The sequence below is a fragment of the Lepisosteus oculatus genome, chromosome 16, assembly GCF_040954835.1.
Source record: "Lepisosteus oculatus isolate fLepOcu1 chromosome 16, fLepOcu1.hap2, whole genome shotgun sequence".
NCBI classification, from domain to species: Eukaryota; Metazoa; Chordata; class Actinopteri; order Semionotiformes; family Lepisosteidae; genus Lepisosteus; species Lepisosteus oculatus.
The window spans coordinates 14,239,175-14,262,299 of record NC_090711.1 but is presented as its reverse complement, the minus strand read 5'-3'; the positions used below and the strand labels follow the sequence as shown (position 1 = coordinate 14,262,299).

General features: G+C 48.4%; 1 protein-coding gene across 1 annotated transcript; it reads left to right on the top strand.

The window, feature by feature from the left end:
• The first annotated feature begins 12,492 nt into the window (after positions 1-12,492).
• On the top strand, positions 12,493-22,149 carry LOC102684422 (homeobox protein TGIF2). Its single transcript, XM_015364556.2, has 3 exons — positions 12,493-13,158; positions 17,262-17,518; positions 19,532-22,149. Exons 1-3 carry the CDS (start codon positions 13,140-13,142, stop codon positions 20,363-20,365), a joined length of 1,110 nt encoding a protein of 369 aa, XP_015220042.2. The 5' UTR covers positions 12,493-13,139; the 3' UTR covers positions 20,366-22,149.
• Positions 22,150-23,125: the final 976 nt, after the last annotated feature.

Below are 23,125 nucleotides of genomic sequence, written 5' to 3'. Positions count from 1 at the left end.
GCTGTTCCCGAGCCTCCCCCGCCCGGTCAGGCTGGGCTCACGGGGCGTCCTGCTGAGTCCTGGACCTGTCAGGGGCTGCCAGCAGGGGGCGCCTCACTTATACCCCTCTCCTCTTGTAATGGAAGTTTGCCCACATCTTTGTACAGACTATCCAGAGCCGGACGTGCCCTGGGGGCTCCGTCCAGCTTGAGGACAGTCAGGCCTCTTGAGAATTTCTGCAGTTCTTTGAACACTTTTTTTTTTTAACTGGTGACTTAAATTTCATAGCTATCTGAACTTTTACATGTTATAACTGCTAGAAATGGAACGTCGGTGTAGAATCAGAGTCCAGGCAGAGCTGCCCAGGAACAGGTAGCGGTTAAAGGACAGAAACCCAAGCTCAGCTGCAGAGCTGCCTTTTGGTGAAGAGGCTTCATAGCCGAAATGTTTCATCCTCATCTGTTTTACCTTTCAGTGCAGAATATACCTCAGCTCGTTCCTCTGCAGTCCACCACTCTTGCCTGTTATTCGGCAGGGGGCGTGCAATTATCTGTCCCCTGCTGTGAAGGGCTCTCTTCCACACGAGCCCTGGCCTGCTGCGTTTTGTACCGGAGAGAGCAATGGACACAGTTCGCGTGCTCTCTCCCCCCACCAAAAGTAAGCCACCCCTCACTTACCGCGAGAGTGAAATCTCGGCACGTACTGTAGAAGCAGAGTTCAGTCGCAGCAGAGGGAGTAAGTCAGTCACAGGGAGCAGCTGTTGAAGCTCAGCACGTCTGAGATGTTGGAGAATGCCGTACTGCAACATGCCCTACCCGTGCGTCGCTAGCATTTCGTTCTTGTTAACTACAGCACCCTGGGGCCCCCAAGCCATGCCCTTAAGAGGGGGCTTGTCTGCGCGTGGCATCGCCGCCCTCCTGGGCAGAGAGTGCACAAGCCATGGCCGCGCGCTGGACCGAAACAAGAGAGAGCAAAGGAGATTGTTAGCAAGGGATCCCCTTAACTAACAGAACACGGCTCTGTGCCTCTTTGTAATCTCCACTGGACAGCACCAAGCATTGTGGGTATCTGCCTTGCTAGATCAGACCCAGGCCCACGATCTTCCTTGGCTTTCTCAGCATATGCGTTGTGCTGTTTCCAGTTCAAAACGTGCTCTGCAGTAATCGCCTGAAATAACAGCTCTGTTTTACATTCAGTTGTCCGCTAGGTCCACGTGTTGTGTTTTAGCTGTAAACGGAAAAACACTCCAGACTACATTAGAATAGTTTTCAGCTTTGGGGAAAATGGCCTTTTGGGCTGCACGCTCTGGTGGAAGCAAAGTGGATACTCCCTTGATAACCAGCCTGCAAACTCCCCTCACGTAAGGTTGGAATTGAAAAGACTGTCTGCAGCACAGTGTTTAAACGAAGTGTGTGCTGCCTGTTAACCTGGAGAGAGGCAAAGCGCTTGGGGCTAATAGAAGTGGAACTAGTGAGCTTGTACAGTGTGCAAGAGAAGCTCCCACTTCTTCTGCCTGCAGTTCACTGACCGCTTATCAAGATAGTGGGCGCCAGAAGACCAGGCTGATTATATGTCAGAACCACGTCACTGCCTGTGCAGGGTAAATTGCAACCTTTTTGATGATAATGTTTAAAACGTTTCTTTTTTTTTCTTTATTATTTAATCTCCTTTTTTTTGTCGTTGTGTTCAAAGTTAAGGCTTCCTGCTATCTTGCTGAAGCAAGCCCTTTGCCTCTTTTCCCTGTTAAAAGATAAAACCGGTACAGTCGCTCCATTCGGCTCTCTTCTGGTGTTAATGCGGAAGCTGTTCGCGTCCTCCGGACACTTGGATCGAATGTGTGCCCATCCAGGTGGCCAGTGGGAACAAATCCTAGGACTGTCCAGTGAACACCAGGACATGACGGCGTGGTGCTGTGAGTCCTAACTATTGGCGCATTGATTATTGATTTTTAGAATTCTTTGTTCTCGTGCTTGCTCTCAGGTCTTTAGGCAGAGTTTTAGATTAATACTTTATTGATCCAGTGAGGGAAATTGCAGATCTTGTTGTATACAAGAGGTCCCTATCCTATCGAGTGGTGTCCCACACAAGAATACAGGGAAGGTCACAGGGAGAGGATGCCCCCTGATCTCTGGGGGGTATCCTGGACTCTTTTACCCAGTCCTCCAGGAGAGAGCAGGCTGGAACTCCACATCCTTGCTGATGTGTCTTTTCCACTTCCTCTTGGAAAAGGCAGGATTTTTCAGGGGTGTGCCGAGGGGGTTCCTTTTGGTTTGTGGAATCCCATTTTTAACCTCCATTGTAAACTGTTTGCCCTGTCATGTGAGCGCCCCAAGTTGTGTGCCCAAAGTGAATCCAGCTGTTTGTTCCTCTGAAGTTTGGGTGGAGAGCTGCAGGGATTTTGTTTTCAGTGCTGTCAAAGGTAACAAAACCACATCTGCCCAGACAGCTTGAGTTATTTCCTGGGTGTTATGTTATTGATACAGTTTTTACTGGGTTTGCACAGAAGGCCTGCTTTTCGATGGGGTTTGTTTTGTTTTTTTGCTTGGGTTGTTCTTTAAAGAACCAAACTAGACTGATGCCTTTTTTTTTAATGAAATTTCACAGTTCCCCTCTGGAGAGAATCTTTCCAGTTTATTCCCACGAAAGAGGTGCACTTGTCTTACTGTTAACAGCGACCTGTAGCCTCTGGAAAAACTTCAGTAGGGACCAGATGGATTCTGACAGCCTGTTGTTGAGTCCGAAATGACAATCTCTTTGGAAAACGAAAAGGAAAAAAATATATATCTGTAAAGAGTTCAAGAGCGTTGGAAAGCCTTTTGCAATTTAAAGAGAGAGTAAAAATGTTTTTAGTCTGAACAGGTCCGAAAAGCTAACTCTCCATCAGCATTTTACAGCAGTTGTGAGGGTACGGCCAGCGCACGGCCGTTTCTCGCATGGCTAACTGGAATTTGAACTATTTCATATTTTTCGGGAAAGGGGAAGTTTGTCCTTGGAGCACGCGTCATGAAAGGACGGGGCACATTTGTCTTTTATCTCCGCAGGTCTTCGAAGATGTAAACAGCAGTAGTTTGTATAGAACGGATTTAGCTTATCTTGCGACATTCCAAAATAGCTTTTTTTTATTCTTTTTTTTTAAACCGAGCAATATGACATCATCACTTCTTCTGTCATCCAAGAATCAGGGTTCTGAGGGAAAATAGAAAATGCTGTATGAGTAAGGAACTTGGAAATTAGAATTCCCTGGCATACAGTACCTTTCCGATTTGTAAGAATGGCAGAGGTAAGCCCTTCTACCAGAAAAATAATTTGTTTTAACCCCCCACCCCACCCCCCTCCTTAGTGAGGCTGTATGTGGCTATATACATCAGTTCACCCCTCTGATTATTTGACTGCCCTCCCCCCCCAGGAGCAAGAGGACCAGGCTCTGCAGAGAGCATCACACTTCGGGAGAACTGGCAGTGGGGGCAGAAAACGGGGCAGCACGAGGGTGGGGCTGGTGACGTGAGGGGATGGAGGGGCAGGAGTCGCCCGACATCCGTCCGTCCGTCCTTGAGCGCCACAGTGTGACGCCGGCTGCTATTGCTCACGGTTAATTGTATCAATTATTCCCGGCGAGAGGACCTGCTGTTTCCAGGTCTGCAGACGTGGCCGAGCGCCTGCACAACCTGCAGAAGCCCGTGGCTCTCCACAGGGCCGGCAGGCTCTGTTCATCCACAAGGAGGCTTGATTTCCTCCACGCCGGAAGTCCATCCCGTTTTTCCTCCCGCAGCCGGACCCCGACTTGCCCATTCCCGACTTCCCACACAAAACGATGCATTTTTTAAAAAAAAAACTCCAGATGCAAAAAAATACCATCGTCATCTACCGACATTAGAGTCTCGGTCTTACCCCCTGCCCTGTTACCTGCAGCTCACCAGGGGCCTCTGGGACTCTCGTACAAGGGCTACAGCTGAGCTGGTGTCAAACCTCGGCTGTGGAAAAGAACTCGCCTGGCGTCTCTCTGCTGCTCCTGGCACCTGGGCTTCGGAGATGGGTTCTCCTGGACTGACCGGAAGGCGGCGAGGGCTTTTCCAGGCCCGCGTAGACCAGGACTCTCCGCTTGGTAGTGTCAGCTAGCCTGAGCTGCTTCCCTCGCCACGCTGCTCGTCTGCTTGTCACCCCTTCACTCGCCCTGCAGGAGGCGCTGCGCCCCTCCCTGTCCATAGCCCCTGCTCACCGCCGCCGCCTGCCTGCCTGCTGGTTTTCTTCTCGACAGCAGCGCGCAGCAAAGAAAACTGATGCTCTTAATGCAAAAGAGATAGTAGCAAAAAAAAAAAAACTTATTAATACTATTAATTCTCATTGTTTTACAAAACAAGCACATATTTTACTGATCTTAAGGTTTGTTCGATATCTCTAATGCGAATACTAGTTAGACTGTGTCTGTCAGGGTTTTTCTTTTGGTATAAAAACAATAAAAAACAAAAAAAAATTCAGCAAGCGGGTGTTTCGGCTCAAAGATGTAGCTTAAAAGAAAATAAGAATGGGGCAGGGTGGGGGGGTAAATTGGCTGTTGTAGCCCAGTTCAGTGAAGCACATGGATTCAGAAGACTTGCTTGATTATTCTAGCTGTGTGTTGGGAGTTACAGGACCAATCCCGAGCCATGTTGGGAGAAAGGGGCTCTGTGCCACTCAAAGTCCGAAATGAAATCGGGTAAGACTATCGCAACACAGGGTTCGCAGTACCTCCCTGCCAAGTAGCCCAGTGCCAGAGCTTTTGAAATGCACAACCTTAAAACACCAGGGCAGTGCTGGGTTTGCACTGCAGCTGAAGGTTGGGGTCTTCGAATAAATGAAACCTAAAACATTTAAAGCAACCCAGCTCTGGGACTATGGAAATGTTCTTTATTGGTATTAATAGTTTACTGTTTCAGTGGGATCCTCTTTTTTTTTTAACGCTGCACTAATAGAAAACAAGTGCTCTAGTAGTTAAAGCACGGGAGTTTGGACGTGGGGTCATTAAATGCTGCATTGTAATTGATCAGCGCTGACAAATGCAGCTACTTGTATCTGTGTGAAGCACCTTCCTCCTGGTTGTCTGTTTATTAGTGTAGAGCTGCGTCCCTGGAACTTGAGGCTTCCTGTTACCAACGGTCTCCAGGCCCTTGGTATCTGTCCTGTTCCTTTCCGCAACACAGTGGAGAGACCAGATGCCCGCCGTGAATTCTGGGTCCTGTAGATTTCCACCGAGGTCTGGTTACCCAGCTGGCTCAATATTTTGAATCAAGTACCTGATTACGTTCTGTATCACACTATTTATCCGTTACGGCGAACGTGTGATCACGCTCTGGCTGGGACTGAGAAACCAGGAGGAAGTGGCCTCTCTGTAGCTCTGACGGGTGCGTTTTTCCACTGAGAAGCTATTCTCAGTTTAACGCCCAAGTGTAAAGAAATTGAATGACTCCACCATCCCTGCTGCTATTCCCCAGCTGTTGAAGGAGAGGCTCAGAGACAGGTTTCATTTGCCCTCAGGCCCTGGAGCCTGGGGCTTCCACGGTTTCAGCAATGTGAAAGAGCCCGGCCTCCAAGCTTGGTAGTGGATAGAGCAGAAGCATCCTTTCTGTGATGAACATGTAAATAAGAGGCCCTGAGATAAGGCAATCCCCGCTTCCTCCCAGGAGGTGTGAACGACAGTTCTCTTGATCACAAGCCCATCTGTCCTTTGCTGTGTCTGGTAGTCAATGTGGGATCCACCCCCTCCTGTTTACAAGAAAAGAAACCTTAGATGGCAGATTTGGGCCTGTGAATTGAATGACAAAACCCGCCCCTCTGAGCTGTTACTTTTATTATTCAAGAACAGGGCTTTTCTCAATATTGCGGGCAGACTTCCTCTTCGCAGCCTAAAGCCTGCAGAGCAGATCTCCGCTGTCACTTGACTCCTGGCTAATCCAGTTTTCCAGCGCTCTCTCTGGGCTGGCCGAAGTCAACGCTGAATGCCAGCCTGCCAGCCTCAGTCTGCACTGCTGTGCTATAAGTCCAGCTCTGCTTTCAGAGTTGATTTGTTGAGATCAAATCAAAATCAAATCAAAGTTTATTTATCAAATGCACAACCATACAGCGTGCAGCAGTAGTTGCCGGCAATGAAATGTCTTTTCTGCGAGCTCACAAAAATCACAAAATTGAGGTTATGAAAATAAGGTTACATAATAATAGATGTAATAGAAATTGAATAAAACTCAATACGAGTAGGGCTGCTATGTTTCCATGGTGTGTGCAATATATACAAGTAGTGCAGTTATGCTGAATATAGTGAAACCTGTGTGTCCATGTAGCCATTACAGGTGATTTGCTGAAGGAGCTGCAGGTTGGCTGTTTAGCAGACTTATTGCCTGGAGGTAGAAGCTGTTCCGTAGTCTGTTGGACTTGGACCGAATGCTTGGTACCGTTTACCAGACGGTAGGAGGGAAAACAGTTTGTGACTGGGATGACTGGGGTCCTTGAGAATAGACCTGGCCTTCTTCAGACATCTAGCTGAGTAGATATCCTGGATGTTTGGTAGTTCACAGCCGGTAATGGCTTCAGTGCAGAGACATCCTCCTCACTGGAGCAGAGCCTGCAGGCAGCCAGCAAAACCGACTTTGTTGTGGATTTCTCCAAACGATTTAACGGGGAACTGCAGTCTGACACCGGTTATTAAATCTCAGTAACAAAAAATAAATTCATTGACAGTATGGGGGGAAAAAACACACCAATGTTGAATTAAACACAAAACTCGAGAGTTCACTCACACTGCAACATGTTGTGGCCCTCCAGGTAACTAGTCACTGTAATAACGAGTGTAACGTGCTGAACGAGCGAATACGTACAGGTTGTGCAGCAGACATTTCGCCTCAGAAATGTTCCAATGTGATCTTCATGCAGAGTAAACGAGTAGTATTCTATCGGATTTAAAGTGATATATTCACAAGGTGGCTTGTTTATAATGTAATAGGTCTGCATCACTTTCTTGTCTGGTTCTGGGTCGCAGAATATGACACTGTGCATACCTGGAAGTTTCTTCTGTTTTGTGTTGTAAACTGGAAGTTTTACGAGTTACTACTGTGTACATTTGAAATGCACTCATCAATACCAGTCCTTTCCCCAAAATATAAAAATAGCGTTGCCGTTCCTCTTTAATTGTACAAAAAAGGCACTCTTACACGGCCTAGAAAATGTAGAGAAGAGGGAAAACGTTTTGGATGATTATTCATTATCGGAAATTGTTCTGCTGTCCTTTCATTTTAAATTCTTTCCTCGCGGAGAGGGTGCCGCCCAGCTAGGCCGTGAACGTGAATCGTCAGTGTGATTCAGTGCTTCTGTCACCATTTTGCGGCATTGTGGTGCGACTCTCGACCACACACACACACGCCACCAGTCTGAAAAGAAACCATCAAGGGCTGAAACTGTGGCTTTCTGAGCGCTGCTCTCTGCTAAACACCCCCTGCAACTCATCCTCCAGACCCCCTTTTTTACATGACAATAGTCAGTCTCCATCACAAAAACAAGGCACAACTGTTTGAAAAAACTCTTTCAGGTACATCTCGGAGAAAGCCGCCCAGCCCATCAAGGGCAAAGAAAAGAAACGTGTACAGGGACTGCAAAGGAACAAGTAAAGGTTTATTCCGTGCTGAAGAGAGAAGAAAGGAAACACAACGAGCTATCTTCAGGTGTGGGGGAGAGAGGAAAACCAGCAGCAGACGAGGCACGAGAGAACCCCTCTCCCCCACACCTGAAGAAGGCTCCACAGCCGAAACGTTTGTTTCCTTTCCTTTCAAAATGTTTCCTTTCTTCTCTTTTTAGCACGGAATAAACCTATTGCTTGTTCCATTGCAGCCTACGCATGCTGACCCAGCTCCCTACTTGAACTACATGTACAGGGAGGTCTTGGGGAGCACACTTCTCTCTGCCAGGCCTCTGCTATTATTAATTCCTCAACTTCATTAAACAAGGTGAATCACATGCTTTCGTGGAGCATTTAAAGCAGAGTTACAGTAGACAAAGGTGGGGGGCAGGTAATTTAATCAGCACAGCAGGACTGTACACATTGACACATTTTTCACAACACAGTACCATCCTTATTCAATTTGAGTTACTACATTGATTTGCCAGGCCTCTGGTCTGTAAACTTAAATGGGAGACCTAGGCACAGGCACTAGGCATTATTAGAAATGACTTGAGGAGTCTGGCATGTCTTCGGCTGCTGGATTAATTTGTCTAATGCACCCGTGTCAGAGCTGGGGTGTTCACGAACAGACGTCACAGACAGCGAGTCCAGTGAACCAAGGGGTCAACCCATTTCTCTGTTGACAAGAGAGCTCCGGCGACGCAGTGGCCTGATCAGCTCGTGGCGCTTTTGACCTTTTCGTTAAAACTGAACAACGAATTTTGACCTTTTCTTTCAAACGGAATAACGAATACTTGTAACATCATAGAAATTAGTGGACTTTAAAGATGCCAGGCCAGCTTCTGCTCAACCTCTGTTTTTAATCAACACCACTTTTTTTCTGAACCGTAACTGAACAACATTCCTGAAATACTTTTGGAGTTTTTCCTCATGTCATTCTACTGCTCTAAGAATAACGGGACCAAAACCAGCATTCAGGGCTGTGTTATGAAAACAGCTGTACGTTTAAAAGCAGCACAAGATGTAATAAAAACAGAGTAAAAGCATGATATGAAATCAAATGCAATAACTAGTTCTAAGATTGTAAAGCATTTAAAAATAGGGATAGCAGAGTGGTGCAGAGGTCAGCAAGTCGAGGTCAGCAAGTTCCTCCCAGGGTTTTTTTTCTCGTGTCTTTGAATCTGGCCTGTACTGGGTACCTTCTGTGAGGAGTCTGCATGATCTTTCCCTGGAAATCAGTGGCACTAAAATGTCCCTGAGGGCTTGTAGGCCCCTTGCTATGGACTAGTGCAGTCTTGCCCTGCACCTGCGCTTCTGGGATAAGCTCCAGGTTGCTATGACCCCTATCAGGAATAAGTGGATGTCTAATGATGGGTGAGCATTCAATACAAATGACGCTTGGCTTTGCTGCGCTAATTCTTCTACCCTCTCTGACTGTGTCAGACTGTGACGTTTAATGATGTCACCTTCTGGCTTGCGATACTGCTTCAGAAAGCATTCTGACATCAGGGTTACTTCCTTCATATTCCTTCAACCCACTGTCATTGATGATGATGAACCTGCTTCGTCCTCCATGTGCCACTAGCTGTCATTGCACCGCAGGTCAGGATGGGAGGTGAAGAATCGCTTCACCTGTTGCATGAAGGAGGACCTTTATGAAGGCCAGAACACAATTTTGCCTGGACATTAGGGTTTGTGTCCTTATGCTGGCACATAGCAATGGGATCCCTCTCCACAATAATGAGTGGGTAGAGGTTTAAGCCTCTCTTTCCTTTATAGCTCAAGCTCCATCACTTTGCTCTTTCTGAATAGCTGTCGTAGCCTCAGGAAGGCAGAGGAATGAAGGTTGTACTTCTGGGTCCTGTGATTAGCGGAACAGGTCCAAGAAACAGCAAGAGAGAGAGAAGCCAGGCAGTGACAATGACGTGGGGGAATCAGTGTCTCTCCTCAGTGTGTTACCTCTGTGTAACACCAGTTTACGCACTGTGTGGACATTCTGGCAGTGAGCCCCAGAAGTCTTTCCTGGTGATGTAATTAGCATGGCTAGTAACTGAAGCTGAAACAAAAGGAAATAAATGAGCTAAACCTTTTGATCAACAATCTCATTTAGATAATTTGATCTTTTCCTTGGAAGCATTTGTAAGAGCTTTCAATGTGTTTTGCTTGGCTGGGAGGTCAACCCAGGTGTGAAACTGCAATCTGTGTTGCCAGGGAGCAGTGGTGTTTTGTGTGGGGGGGGGGGATTTCGGGAATTGCAATAGGAAGTGATGAATCCCTGTGCTTCCTGACTTTCAGCTTTGAAAATTCCTAGGTGTCTGTCAAAAACATTATTTATACAGCTACGATGGCAAATTCTTAAAAAGTGAATACAACAAAGAGAAGTTGAATTCAATAAAACTTTGTGAAATAAACGACCGTGCCTTCAGTTGTGCTTTTTTTTTTATAAGCAGCTGTCTGAATATCTGAGTAGGGTGTATGAGGAAATTACATTCATGTTCTCCAAAGCAGACCTTGCTGATCATAAGAGACCTGGAATGTCCTATCCTGCACAGAACGGGAGCTGCGAGGTAGTTTTAAAGGATAACCACTACAGATCAGGGCTATTATCCTTGCTACATATTGCCTGTGTCACTACAACTGATACTACTACTACTAATAGTAGTAGTACTTGAATGACTAGCTCTTGTGTTTTGACCTGATTGTAATAACACAATAAAGGCTGCTGGGAATGGTTTAATGTGCCTTCCCTGCCTACAGGCCTGGACGGTAAGTCTTCAGGGAACTCTTTCACATGGAAAGAAGGATCTCTTCGAGGTCATATGTGATGAAGAGGTGTTGATCATAAAAACCCGGGCTGTGTGGCCTGATCTGCAGTCCGAAACCTGTAGTTGCCAAATTACGTTGCACCCCAGCAACGACGACAAAAGCCAGCTCCTCTGTGATGTCTTCTGTCTGTTTAGAAAAACACTAGCTCCCTGTACTGACTCCTCCCGGTCTTCCAGCTCACACATCACGATCCTGGTCTCTTGGTTTCACCTGGCTGTCAGCGGCTGTCAGCTGGAGCCCAGGGTGTGCCGTTGCTAGAATGTAAGAAGGCAAGAAAGCCTACAAAGGAGAGGCGGCCATTTTGAGTCTAACTCACTTAGCGGCTTGTAGCTTATTGATCCAAGGAGGCCTAAAGAGTTTGGCCAGGCAGCTTCCACACTAAATCCTTAGCATAAATAAATGACTATTGTTTCAGTCCTAAATTCACCTAACCCCCCCTTGTCATCTTCTCTGTTCAGAACCAAACTGGTTTATGGACAGCATTAAACTCTGTCACTCTTCTTTCATCTGATTAGATAACAGCAATGTCCTCGTGTGAAGGGAAAACTACTCCAATTTACACATTATTTTAAATCAGAAATGACTCTTTTGTTGAGGAAACAACATGTTTTTGCTTGTTTTGCACTTTTCTCTGCAGATCCGAACACACAGAACATATGTGAAGCTGTTAGATCCAGTTCAAGAGACAGTTGCCCTATTCCACAGGCCATCAGAGTGAAAGAGAAGCTGAGACTTGATGTCAAAGCTAGTAAATTGGTATATGTCACACGTCTTGGCCAGTGGCAGGACTGGGCCCTAAAGACTCACGGTATTCACCCTTCCCCCCTTCAGATGGACAATCAGCAGCTCGGACGAGTGCAGACAGAGCGCTTTGCGTTTGAAAGCAGGGGAGCATCAGTCCAGCTATAGGTGTGAACGACTCTGCATACGATGTCAAATCTCTTCACATTTGAGCCCCGGCACTTCTAAACAGATGAGGCCTGTATTGTCATTCGCTGCAGTTCAAGACTAAACATTCTTTCGACACATGTATTTTTTTTATAAAACATTACTTACTTGTAGATTTCAGCATACACATGCACTTATACATCTGGTTTTATTCCTACTCGTGTTTCACAGAATATATTTTGAACAGTTACACTATCCCACTGGCCACCAGAGTGACTCTGTGTGGCCACTAGTTTAAAGCAATGTGTCTTGTAACTGTACTTATGAAGGAACACATATAAATCAGATGAGGCCTGTTGTAGATTCTAACATTTACCAGCAAGACTTGAATAAGACCCTGAAACTTGATGTGTGGTCACTAATTTTAGCAAGTTGAGTGTTTTGTAAGTGTACAATACTCTAGACAGTAACATTCATATGAAGGAAATCTAAATCAGATTAGGCCTGTGATGTCATTCACTGAAGATCAAGATTATTATTTTTTTTACTCTTGTATCTTCTTTAGTGTATTTTATAAAGGATTACTTATTTGTAGATTCAAGCATAAACCAGCCCTGATATTTATCTGGTGTTTTTATTCCTACTGGGCTTACAGAGCATAGTAGCTATTTTGAACAATGATTAACTGAATATCTGCAGGTCTGGATAATAAAATATCTCCTGTATATAATACAGTAGCAACTTTTTTATCTCAAAAACCCTCTGAAATTAATACATTTTTCGGTTATAAGGACCAGACTAAGCTCAATGAACCAGTTTGCGATTCCCAGTGAAGGTGCCCAAATTATCGTATTATTACACTGCTCATTATTTCTTTCTGTTTTCCAAGTGATTCTACCACCAGCTACTGTTCCAAGCTTTCTGGCTGACATGGGGAATCGGCATTATAGCACACGCTGGCAAGAGAATGATTGAATAATGGGGCGAATATAGCCACACGCTTTTCACTTTAGCCCTGCAACAGTTTGTATTGCTTCTCGTCGACACTTTGCCGTGCAGGAAGTTCGAGCGGCACAGCCCGACCGCGGGACCGGCGCCCGGGTCGCAAGCAGCGCAGCTGACGGGGTGCCCTGACGGGGTTTGGGGGTGCCCTGACGGGGAAGCCCGCAGCTGACTCTCGCAACGTGTTCCCCGGCGCACACGGCCGACAGCGCCGAGGGGAACCGAAATCGAAACAAAGCGGGCTCCCGCTCCGTTTTAACACGGCGGCGTGGTGTTCTTGCCCCCCCAAAGCAGTCGGATTCGCCCTGCGTTACTTAATCAGTTCAAGCCACAGTTTCTCAGCAAGTTGCTGGGCCTTCTTGACTTCTGAATGAGGTGCTGCGCCTGTCACTCACTCCATGATACCTCCGACGGGCTCCCGCTTTCCTCGGGCCGTGATTGGATCCGGCGGGCGCCGGGGGAGGGACCTTCCCGACTCGGGCTGTCAGATTGGCAAACCGAGGACAGAGCTGGTGTTTGCCTGCAGGTAGACGGGCTACAGCGACAGGAACACTGACACAATTGATCAAGACTAATTTCTTTCAGGACCGTCTCCAGGAGCTGGATTTAAAAGCCGGACGAGGCAGGGACGCTCTTCAGTGGGGGGTTTCGGCCAGGGAGAAAGCAGAAGCGGTCGCATGCGACGCCAGGCGCTGGAAATTCCCGTTTTGTCAGTGACTTGTCTTGGTTCACGGGCTTTTTGCGAAGAACTTCAAAAAGACTGCAGCCTGGGAGCGAAAGCAGCCCTCTTCCATCACAAAGAATGAAACCTTTCAAGAGAGGTGGGTTGCATATTTCGGCCTGGATCTTGTTCTTTTTGTGTGTGTGTGTGGCGTTTTCGAAGCGGGGCTTGTTGTAGGCGGACGGTGGCGAAGCCGCAAACGAGCCGTGCGCTCGGCTGTTGTTTTTAAAAGGAATGCGGCTTTTTGTTGCGAGTAAATGCAGCGTGTGTTTGGGTTTGAATTTGGAGGGACAGTTATGTTTGGAAGCAAGCATGGTGTCCATCTGGCGGAGCCAAGGAGAACAGTCGGGAGAGGGGAGGGTCGTGGGTGTAAGGGGGCTCTTTGTACTTTTTTAATGTATTTTTTCGGGGGGAATTGTGTTGAAATGCATGGGTTCAGCTCAGGATTCCCCCCCCCCTCCCCACGGTTTTGTAAGTCGTAAGCACAATAACATCGAGCTGTGTCCGGGCCAGAATATTTGACGGCGTAGTCCGGTTTATATATTGAATAAATGGGGAAAATGTGGCCAACCAACAAAAGGTAGACTGGAACGGCTCCGTCTTTTTAAAGTTTTAAGTCTGTTTCTCTTGCGGATTCGCAAGCGATTCTATTTGTATTTTTCGAGTAATTAAGTAATTGCTCACATTTAAGGCGCAAACTACCGATGACCATAAATACGAGGGTAGCCCTGATTTAAATTGTAAAATTATGACTTGTGTGCAGCAGTTGGGTCATCTAGCTTGTTTTCCTCTCCAGTTGTGAGGATGTGCAGTTTGACGTGCTCTCCCAGAATTATTTTCCGAAGCCACGTTTCTGCCGCTGAACTTTTTTGACAGCTTGAGAAATCCGCGCAGCTTCCTTTTTTTTCCTATTTACTATAAACAAAGACGGTGTTCAGGCTTCTGCCAGGTTCGTTTCACACCGTCTAAAGCGTGGAAAGGGGGCGATTTGGGGATGAATGTTTGACTTTTAACATTCCTGCGAACTATTAATGGCAGCGTAAATGCAGAAGTGTAAGCTGCTCCAGATACTAATTCCGACAGCCTCTTTGATTCAGCTCCGTTTAGATTCAGCCCTGTTAATCCAGTGGATCTTGTATCGAATCTTACGCTGTTTTTATTTTTAAAAACGTTTCCGAGGTAGAACAGGCCGTCCTTGTCCACCGGAGCTCGCTTCCACAAGTTACCCTCACAAGTTATCGCCGACTTCGACGAGTCCATTCAGAGCGACACAACTTGTAGCTTCTCCCCCCTGTGGGAATACACACGTGTGTCTCGGGCATGATAGCGTTTCGAGTTTTGAACGGGGCTACAGCCAGCTGTACCGCCCGTTGCTACACGTTTTCAGTGCCCAGACCCGCACCTTTCCAAGGCGGTACAGTATCGGCCGTGGCCGCTCGGTTATACCTGCCCCGGGGCCACGGGATTTACGGCAGCGCGCCGCCGTGCGAGACGTGCTCGGCTCTCCCCCGGGCGGACGGGGGATGCGCATTGTCCCCTTTGTCAGGGCTGCCCGGAGGAATTCCCGTATTCTCCGCTGCGCTGTGGATCAGATTACAGGAGGGGGGTTACAGCTTCCCTTGCACAAGGGATAGCAAACGATTCAGTGCGCGCAGACCCGCAAGACTGCTGGCTCAAACGTGTCACTCGGAGTTGACTTCTGGGGAGGTGCGAGTACGCAGAGTAACGGCTTGCAAATCAGTTTGTACTAGCGGGTTTGGGTGAAAGTGGTAACTTTTTGTTTTTCACGCGTTCGTGGAGTGGATGAGAGGCAACCAAGCGTTCCTTTCATTCAAAAACATGTCCCACCAGAGAAAATCGCTATTATTACAGAATTTTTGTTTTTGCGGGTCCTGCATGCTGGGCTGGGTCACCAGGTGTGTAGATTAACCGCGGCGCTCTGTTCAGTGTGTTGTGAAAGGTACGTGTGGTTTAGTGGAGCTCATTCGCCTTGGGTTTTGGGTCTGGCCTTGGGCTCGCTTCGAGCTGAGGAGGAAAGATCCATGACGGTACAGTATACCGCCATGGGAACACGTTTCTTGTCAATAATAACGTACGTATGAAAAGGAGTATCCAAAAGACAAGACATGAGTTGAGCGCATACAACGTATTGAATACATAAACTGTTGATAAACTATCAAATCTCTCCATAAAATAAGATGTGCTGATTGAGCTGCCAAACTGTTTGATATTCACTTGTAATCATTTACAAAGAACCAGAGGTTGGAGGTCTTACACAGCCCTTATTAAACTAAAGTCTGAGTTGATAAAAGATGCCTTTGTAGGCGTATAGCATTTAACAACATTGCCCCCTAGTATCCCAGAGCAGTCCAGTCCTGCCACACTGAATAAAATCCTTTGAAGCAGTAGCCACTGAAGAAGAGCTGGTTAAAGCAGTTAATCTAGCCATCATTTACTAGCTGATTCTGCTTTCTTTAATAGCTGAGCTGTAAAGAGTATCTGAAGGCGCACCAGCTGCCCAGTACTGATTGAACACTTTTGTTGTATCATTAGTGTCCTCCCAGAAACTAAATGCATCAGCTCTGGCTGGTATCGGCATGGGGGACTTCTAAAGAACGGTTTTGGTGTTGCTGGCCCGGTAGGTGGCACCCTTCCTCCTGGACTAGAAAATTGTCTCGCGGTGGTTACTACAGACACTGTCCTGTAGGAGGTGTCCGCCTTCAGTTCTAACATTAAAGATCCCATGGCAGTGTATAACCCCTGTATCCTGGCTAAACTCCAGGTCACAGGGCCCAATCTGGCCTCTGAAATGTCTTCTTCATGTGATTAGTGAAGCAGTTTCTCACTTCTCCACTCCATCTGCCTCATCCTGGGGCTGCTGCTGTTACCCAGGCGAGATAAGTGAAGTGGCTTCCCCTCCTGAATGCTAAGTGCTTTTCACCGGTCAGCTCTTTCCTGCTGGTCTGTGATGGCCTGCTGCACACCTCGGTGATCTGGATCAGGTGGCCGTTTGCCTTGCCCCATATTTAACAATGGAGGCGCTAACGAGCACTGGAGACCCTGCTGTGCTGTGCGTCTTGACTGGCCGTTGCTGCTCGATGGTAATGCACACAGCAACAGGCCTGTTTACAAATGGCCTGCAAACAGTGAACACGCATAGAGCAACCACTTCACTGGGCAGAAAGCTGCTGGGCCTGGTCAGTTTCCCTTTGCCTCACACTGAGCCCCCATTCAGCCTTTTTAATTATATTTCTAACAGTTTCTGAAAGCGGGTTTACCTACCTCCTTTCGCTCCATCAAGGCAGTGTATTAATTGTTGCTTCCATTAATTGGCAAGTTCAGCAGTGCCGTTAAGATGCTGCTCTCTGTTGGAAGTGTGGAGCTGGAAGTATCTGCTCAGAAACCAGTTCATGTGCTTTCTCGGTCTCCAGCACGGACCTTGTGCGTCTCTGTGCTCACCAGATGCGTAGGCCCCAGAAAGCCGTTGGATGTCGTGAAGCACAGAACTGTATCTGGGGCTCCCACTCTTAACTGGAGAGCTCCAGACCTTCAGTAATCATGGGGTGGGTGGCCTCCAGTCAGTGGGTAAAGCACAACCTTTTAATTTGCTTAATTGAGCGATTGGAGCACACTCCCGAAAACTCTGTAGGATGCAGACTGGAGATCCTGATACTTTGTTAAATGGAACCTGTCTGAGCCACTGTTGCCCTACCCCCCATCTCGCCACCTTCGCTCTTCTAATTCTGGTCCTAATCTGTCCCCCAAGCCCGTCTACACTCCATGGGTGACTTGGCCTTCTCCTGCTGCGCCCCCAAAGCTCTGGGACTCTCGCCCAAGTATATCACAGAGTCACCTTCTCTACACCCCTTCAAATCCAGACTCGGACCCTTCTTCTTTAGAAGAGCCTTTACTGAACTGGTTCTGTTCTTTCCCCCTCTGCTCCTACTGTATTCAGTACCCCCATCTACCGTCTCCTCATTGTGTATTCTCATTGTGCATATCTTGTGTATTTTTTTGTTGTTGTCATTCTGTAAGACACTTTTAGAAGCCACGTTTAAAGGCGCTGTACAAAAACAAAAGTTTACCTAGGTTATTTAATAATAATAATGTAGTGTGGACAGGCCAGGACTAGAAGGCCTCAACGAGTCATTCACCAGGTCTCGCGGTTTCTCACGTTTGACTCCTCGGCCCGCTGTCTTCCAGCCCCCCAGGACAAGCGCCCCTCTCCGCCCGACCTCTCGGCGGTATCGGACAGCGACCCGTGCGAGGACGACGGGGACGGCGACGGGTCCCCCCTGGACGCGCAGGCGGGCCCGGGGAAGCGCCGACGCCGCGGCAACCTGCCGAAGGAGGCAGTGCGGGTGCTGCGCGGCTGGCTGTACGAGCACCGCTTCAACGCCTACCCCTCGGAGCAGGAGAAGCTGAGCCTGTCGGGCCAGACCGGCCTGTCCGTGCTGCAGGTGAGACCGCGCCGGGGGCTCGGAGCAGAGCTGGTCCCGCGCCTGGTAATAATGATAATTCCTGACGCTTATATAGCGCCTTTCTGGACACTCCACTCAAAACGCATTACGGGTCATGGGGATCCCCTCCAGCACTGCCACCTGGATGATGCGACGGCAGCCATAGTGCACCAGTACACTCCCCACACACTCAGTGGGGAGGAGAGCAGAGTGAAGAAGCCAGTTCAGAGATGGGGATTATTAGGAGGACATGATTTGTAAACGCCAATGGGGACATTTGGCTCCTGAGTCAGTCCCGCAGGCCGAGCCAGTCTGAGAGGGGATCGGGAGGACCGGTCAGGCTCAGCCTGATTAATAATAATAATTCCTTACACTTATATAGTGCCTTTTTGGACACTCCACTCAAATCACTTTGCAGGTATTGGGGATCCCTCTCCACCACCAGTGTGCAACCCCACCTGAATAATACGCCAGTACTCGCACCACACACCAGCTCTCAGTGGTGATGAAGCCAGTTCAGAAATGGGGATTATTAGGAGGCCATGATTGGTAAGGGCCAATGGGAAATTTGGCCAGGACACTTGGGTTACACCCCTACTCTTTTCGAGAGACGCCCTGGGATTTTTAATGACCCCAGAGAGTAAGGACCTCTGTTTAATGTCTCATCCGAAGGACAGCGCCCTTTTACAGTGTAGTGTCCCTGTCGCTATATTGGGGCATTAGGACCCCCACAGACCGCAGTGAGAGCGCACCCTAATGGCCCCTCTAATCCTGCTTCCAGCAGCGACCTTCGTTTTTCCCAGGAGGTCTCCCCTCCAGGTACTGACCAGGCTCACACCTGCTGAGCTCCAGTGGGGCTGCAGGGTGATACAGCTGCTGGTATAAGATGTTTTGGCTGGAATCAAGTGCTCCATCTGTTCTTATAAGTTCAATTCAAAATAGTTTATCCATCCCCAGGGAGGGCACTTTAAGCACAAGTTATTAATCGGAAGAGGGATTCGGACCCTCGTCTCCAGGGGAGACTGCGAGCTGAACGTAGAGCCCTAGGCCTTGAGTGAGGCCCTGTGCCCAGTGGCCACAGTCCACCCAGCTGAGGAGATGTGGAAACAGAGAAGCGCTTCAAGTGCTTTCTCTGTTTCCACCTCAGCCCCTGCCTGGGTGTGAGGAGCTCAGAGCGGGCAGCTGCCTCTGACTGCGCTGTTAGGGAGCCCAGAGGGGTTTATCCTCCCGAAAGAGGGAATGATGGTACAGGAGAGAGGAATGATGGTACGGGTGTCTGAGGTGGGGCAGGGCACACAAAGCTATACCTAATAAAATTAGCAAGGAGCCTTTATTCAGGTACAGAGTGCCTGCTGGTGCACTTCACTGCCAGTACAGCTTTACAGTGGGGATATCCACAGGTGCACAGACTGCTTAAGTGGTGCCGAGCTGAAAAGCATTCAGGTTGTGCCTGGTGCCCTTTAGGCTGAAATTGTCAGAAAGATTGTGAGCTTGGTGATTTAGGCCCAGGGCCTTGTTAATGCCAGCTGTTGGAAGCCTTTGTGACCACTGGAGGGCGCCAGTCTTACTCACTTGATGGAGGAGAACAGCCAGGCAGGGAAAGTCTAGAGGAATCCGCCCGTCTGCTATTGGGCTTTTCTTGATAAACGGAATTAAAGCCCCGTATCTGTTTTCCTTCCTTTTTATTTCTGTAGCTTTTCAGTTGCACCAGGCTTTTCGAAATCGTCCTCGGTTGAATTTTATTCCTGAAAAGATGGGAGATAGGCCAGAGTCTTCTCAGCTATGATATTGCACCTGTCCTGAGCTTTTACTATTCAGAAAACTACGAGCAGTGGCGGGGAGATACAGATTTCACTTGAGAAGCTGTGGCCCTTGTGAAAAATAAAAACGTTTTAATCTGGCCATAGCTTTTTTTTTTTAAAAAAAAGAAAACAAAAGCGGCTTTTGTAGGAGGTGGGAGGCGAAGGCGTGTTTGTTCCTCCTGCTGAGCGCTCTGTGTTTTCCTTCCCGCAGATCTGTAACTGGTTCATCAACGCTCGCAGGAGGCTCCTGCCCGACATGCTGAGGAAAGACGGCAAAGACCCCAACCAGTTCACCATCTCCCGCCGCGCGGGCAAAGTCCCGGAGGTGCGCGGGGCAGGGAGAGCCAGCCCCTCGGACAGCAGCCCCTCCCCGCTCCCGGCCCTGCGGCCCTCCGTCATCCGCCCAGCCCCCGCCCTGGACCTCGCCCTCCTGGGCAGCACGGCCGCCGCCATCTTGGCGGGCGCCGGCCGCCTGACCCCCGCGCCGGGCTTCCTGAACAGGCCGTCGGCGCAGAGGCTGGTGGACTTCTACAGCCCCGCCCCCCTCCTGGGGAAGACGGGCGAGCCCGCCCCCTCGTCCCCGGCGACCAGGCCGGATTCCGCCAGCCCCACGGGGGGGCTGTTCAACACCCCGCCCCCCACGCCCCCGGAGCTGTGCCCGCAGGACTTCAGCGACCTGCGCATGCTGGTGGACGCCGCCCTGCAGCGGGCGGCCGAGCTGGAGAGCCAGCAGAGGGCCCAGACTGGCGAGGGGGCCCCGGGGAGACCCCAGAGCCAGCCCCCCACGGCCGGGCCGGACACTGCCGCCGCTAGCGCAGGGGGAAGGAGCGCTGCCAACAGCGGCAGACAACAGCGCTCCTCCGGCCCGGACGGCGCTGTCAGGAGGCCGGAAGGGGGCGCCCTGCCCTCTGGGGGGCGCGTGCTGCTGGAGCAGAGCCCGTGGAGCGCTGAGGGCGCCCAGGCCAGGCCGGGGCCACACGCCTCGGCGCCCTGTCTGTGGGGCCCCCAGCACAACCTGCTGGCCGTGAGAGAGGCCGTCAACTAGCGCCGAGTCTGTGCTCCTGCCTCAGTTCTTCTCTCTCCCCGGAGAGATCCATTCCTTCTCCTGACCCGTCATCCTGTTGGGAGAGAAGATGCGGGCTGGGCAGCCTCTACTGCATGTCGAGTACTTCCAAAGTATGCCTTCGCAATCTTCGAGATCTTTCTTTTTTTCAATCCAGGCGTCCGGACATCTGCGAGTCCCTTGTTACACATGGTGCGAGCAAACCTGTGCCCAAGAGGATGGACCTAGAGGACAGTCTTTCTGCAGGTGCTCTGGGCCGACTACGTTATTAGGGCTTTTTAAAAAAAAAACTATTGCAGTATCCGGAAGATGTCCTGGATTTCAACACTGTAAAACCGCATTCCAAGGATTCTGGCAAGTTTCTGGTTTGAAGGAAGGAATGTAGATGTTTTCCTAATGAAATGGAGAAACGGCAGTTGGATGTTCTTTCGTAGTCTTGCCCAGAATGGATATAACTAAATGTCGTTCTGATAAGATTTTTTTTTATTTTATTTGTATTTAATTTGGGGGGGAATTTGAGGGGAGGTTCTAAAACTATTCTTGGATTATTCCAATATCCGTTTTCTCAAAACTAAAGATGTGAAGGCAGGCAGGAGATAATCTGTGATCGTGATACCGTGAAGCTCAAATAAGGCCTGTTGGAGTCTGAGGGAAATGCTGATGTTCTGTTTTTGTTAGTGCTACCAGCCCAGTTTTAACCTGATCACGACCAGCACTGGACTTGTGTGGGATTGCATTAAAACTAAAGGGTCCTGCTGTTTGATAGGTCCTGCTGTCTCCCTGTTAAAGCTGAATCTTAGCACCATGAATGTCCTTGGCAACAAACGTGCCCCTTTTTAAGAAACCATCTCCTCTGCATATTGCTGCACAGTGGGCAGATTGATCGTGTTCTCTGTCCTGTTTGTCCAAGAGGCTGCTGAGACGGTCGTCTGCTCAGGTTTAAAAGTAAAGCCTCTTCAAGTCTCTCTTGTTATCTTGTAGAAGAACAGGACTCTGTCCCTCTACTGTAAAACTGTGAAGTTCCCTCAACAGTAAGAATTTAATGTAAGTGTGTTGCTGGTGACAAACTGTTGAAAACCACGCTCACTCATAAAAATCAACCACACCAGGCTTTTGTACTTTACTTTCTCAGTTCCTTCGCACTGCTTAGAGTGAATCTTGTATTCGTGCCTCTTCAGGTGACTGTAGTTTCCATTGAAACAGAACTATTGTTCCTATGTTTTCTGCTGCTGCTCCCTTATCCCCTGTTCTCCTGATGCTGACTTGTATGTGTGAGAGTCTGTGTGACTTTGTTTTATGTGCTTACGCTTGATGCAGTGTAACACAGGGGCACCAATGAATGATCTTGACGATTTAGGACTTCTTGAAGAAGCGACCAGTAAAACGAATGAGTTTGTTTAAATTTTCAGCTGATTTGCTCCAGCTCTTCCAGCCCCATGAGAATGTGGTGCGCTTGGTCACTGGGCATTGCCAGTGACTGCAGAGACACAGACTTTCAGGTAGTAGGAAGGGAGATAGGCCCAAGGGAAAAGCTTTTCTTGTATGAAGACCTTTTGTCAGTGGGGATCAAAACCTCTCTCCAGTTTTATAAGGGAAGTTTTTTTTTGTGATGCTCGTCTTGCAGGTAAAGATGTGTATATATAATGTACTTTTTTTTTTGAGGGTGGGGGTGAGAGGAATGGACCATACAAATTAAATTTTAGATATTCCAGTCGTTTTATTTCCATGTAGCTCCATGATCTAGATTCTCTCTCTACCCCCCCCCCCCCCCCCCCAGTCCTGTTTTCAGTTTTACCTGCTATAATACTGGATTTTCAGCTTTTTGTTTTTCCCTTTCTGTAGAATGTAAAATTATACATCAAATGTAGCTGCTAGGTAAGTGTAAGTGCTGAAGGTGCCATATCTGCCTATTTAAATGCGTGTGTCCTTGACTTATTTGGGCATTTACTGTGGCATACAGTTCAGTGTAGCTTATATCAAATTTGACCAAATGTGTTTGGACTGCCTGGTGCTCTGGAATCCCTCTGCCAGAGGAACATGCTGATCATCTGGACTGTCTGATGTTCTTAAATCACTCCTGCGCAGGGACACGCTGATTGTTTGGATTCCCTGGCGTTCTGAAATCTCTCTTGCCCAGGGACACGCTGATCGCTTGGATTCCCTGGTGTTCTGAAATCTCTCTTCCCCATGGACATGGTGATCGTTTGGATTCCCTGGCGTTCTGAAATCTCTCTTGCCCAGGGACACGCTGATCGTTTGGATTCCCTGGCGTTCTGAAATCGCTCTGGCCCGGGAACACTGTTGGAATGTGGAGTGGCAGGTGCCTTACAAGGGAAAAGGATGGGGACATGCGTCCCTTTTCAAATAAAACTGTTGGATAGTCTGTGCAATATATGGGGGAAAAACTTTAAACTCCTTGTTTTTGTAGCCTTAACTATAAATGTTTTTGTACAATTATTTCAGAGAATAAAAGCTGAATTTTCATAGTGTTGTTTATTTCTGTTTTTATTTTTATTGTGAATCTTTCAGTGGGGCAGTAGTTAGCATTGCTGCCTCACTGCCTGGGGCTCGGGGTTCAATTCATGGAGTTGTATGTTTATACAGGTTTCCTCCCATACCTCCCAAAGACATGCTGGTAGGTTAATTGGTTTCAGAGAGAATTGGCCCTGGTCTGAGTGTTTGTGTATGTGCCCTGTGATGGACAGGCATCCTTTCCACGGTGTATCCTGCTTTGAGCCCGTT

Coding starts and splice junctions, on each gene's coding strand:
- LOC102684422 (XM_015364556.2), top strand. Junction 17,519..19,531: donor CCGGCCTGTCCGTGCTGCAG/GTGAGACCGCGC, acceptor TCCTTCCCGCAG/ATCTGTAACTGGTTCATCAA.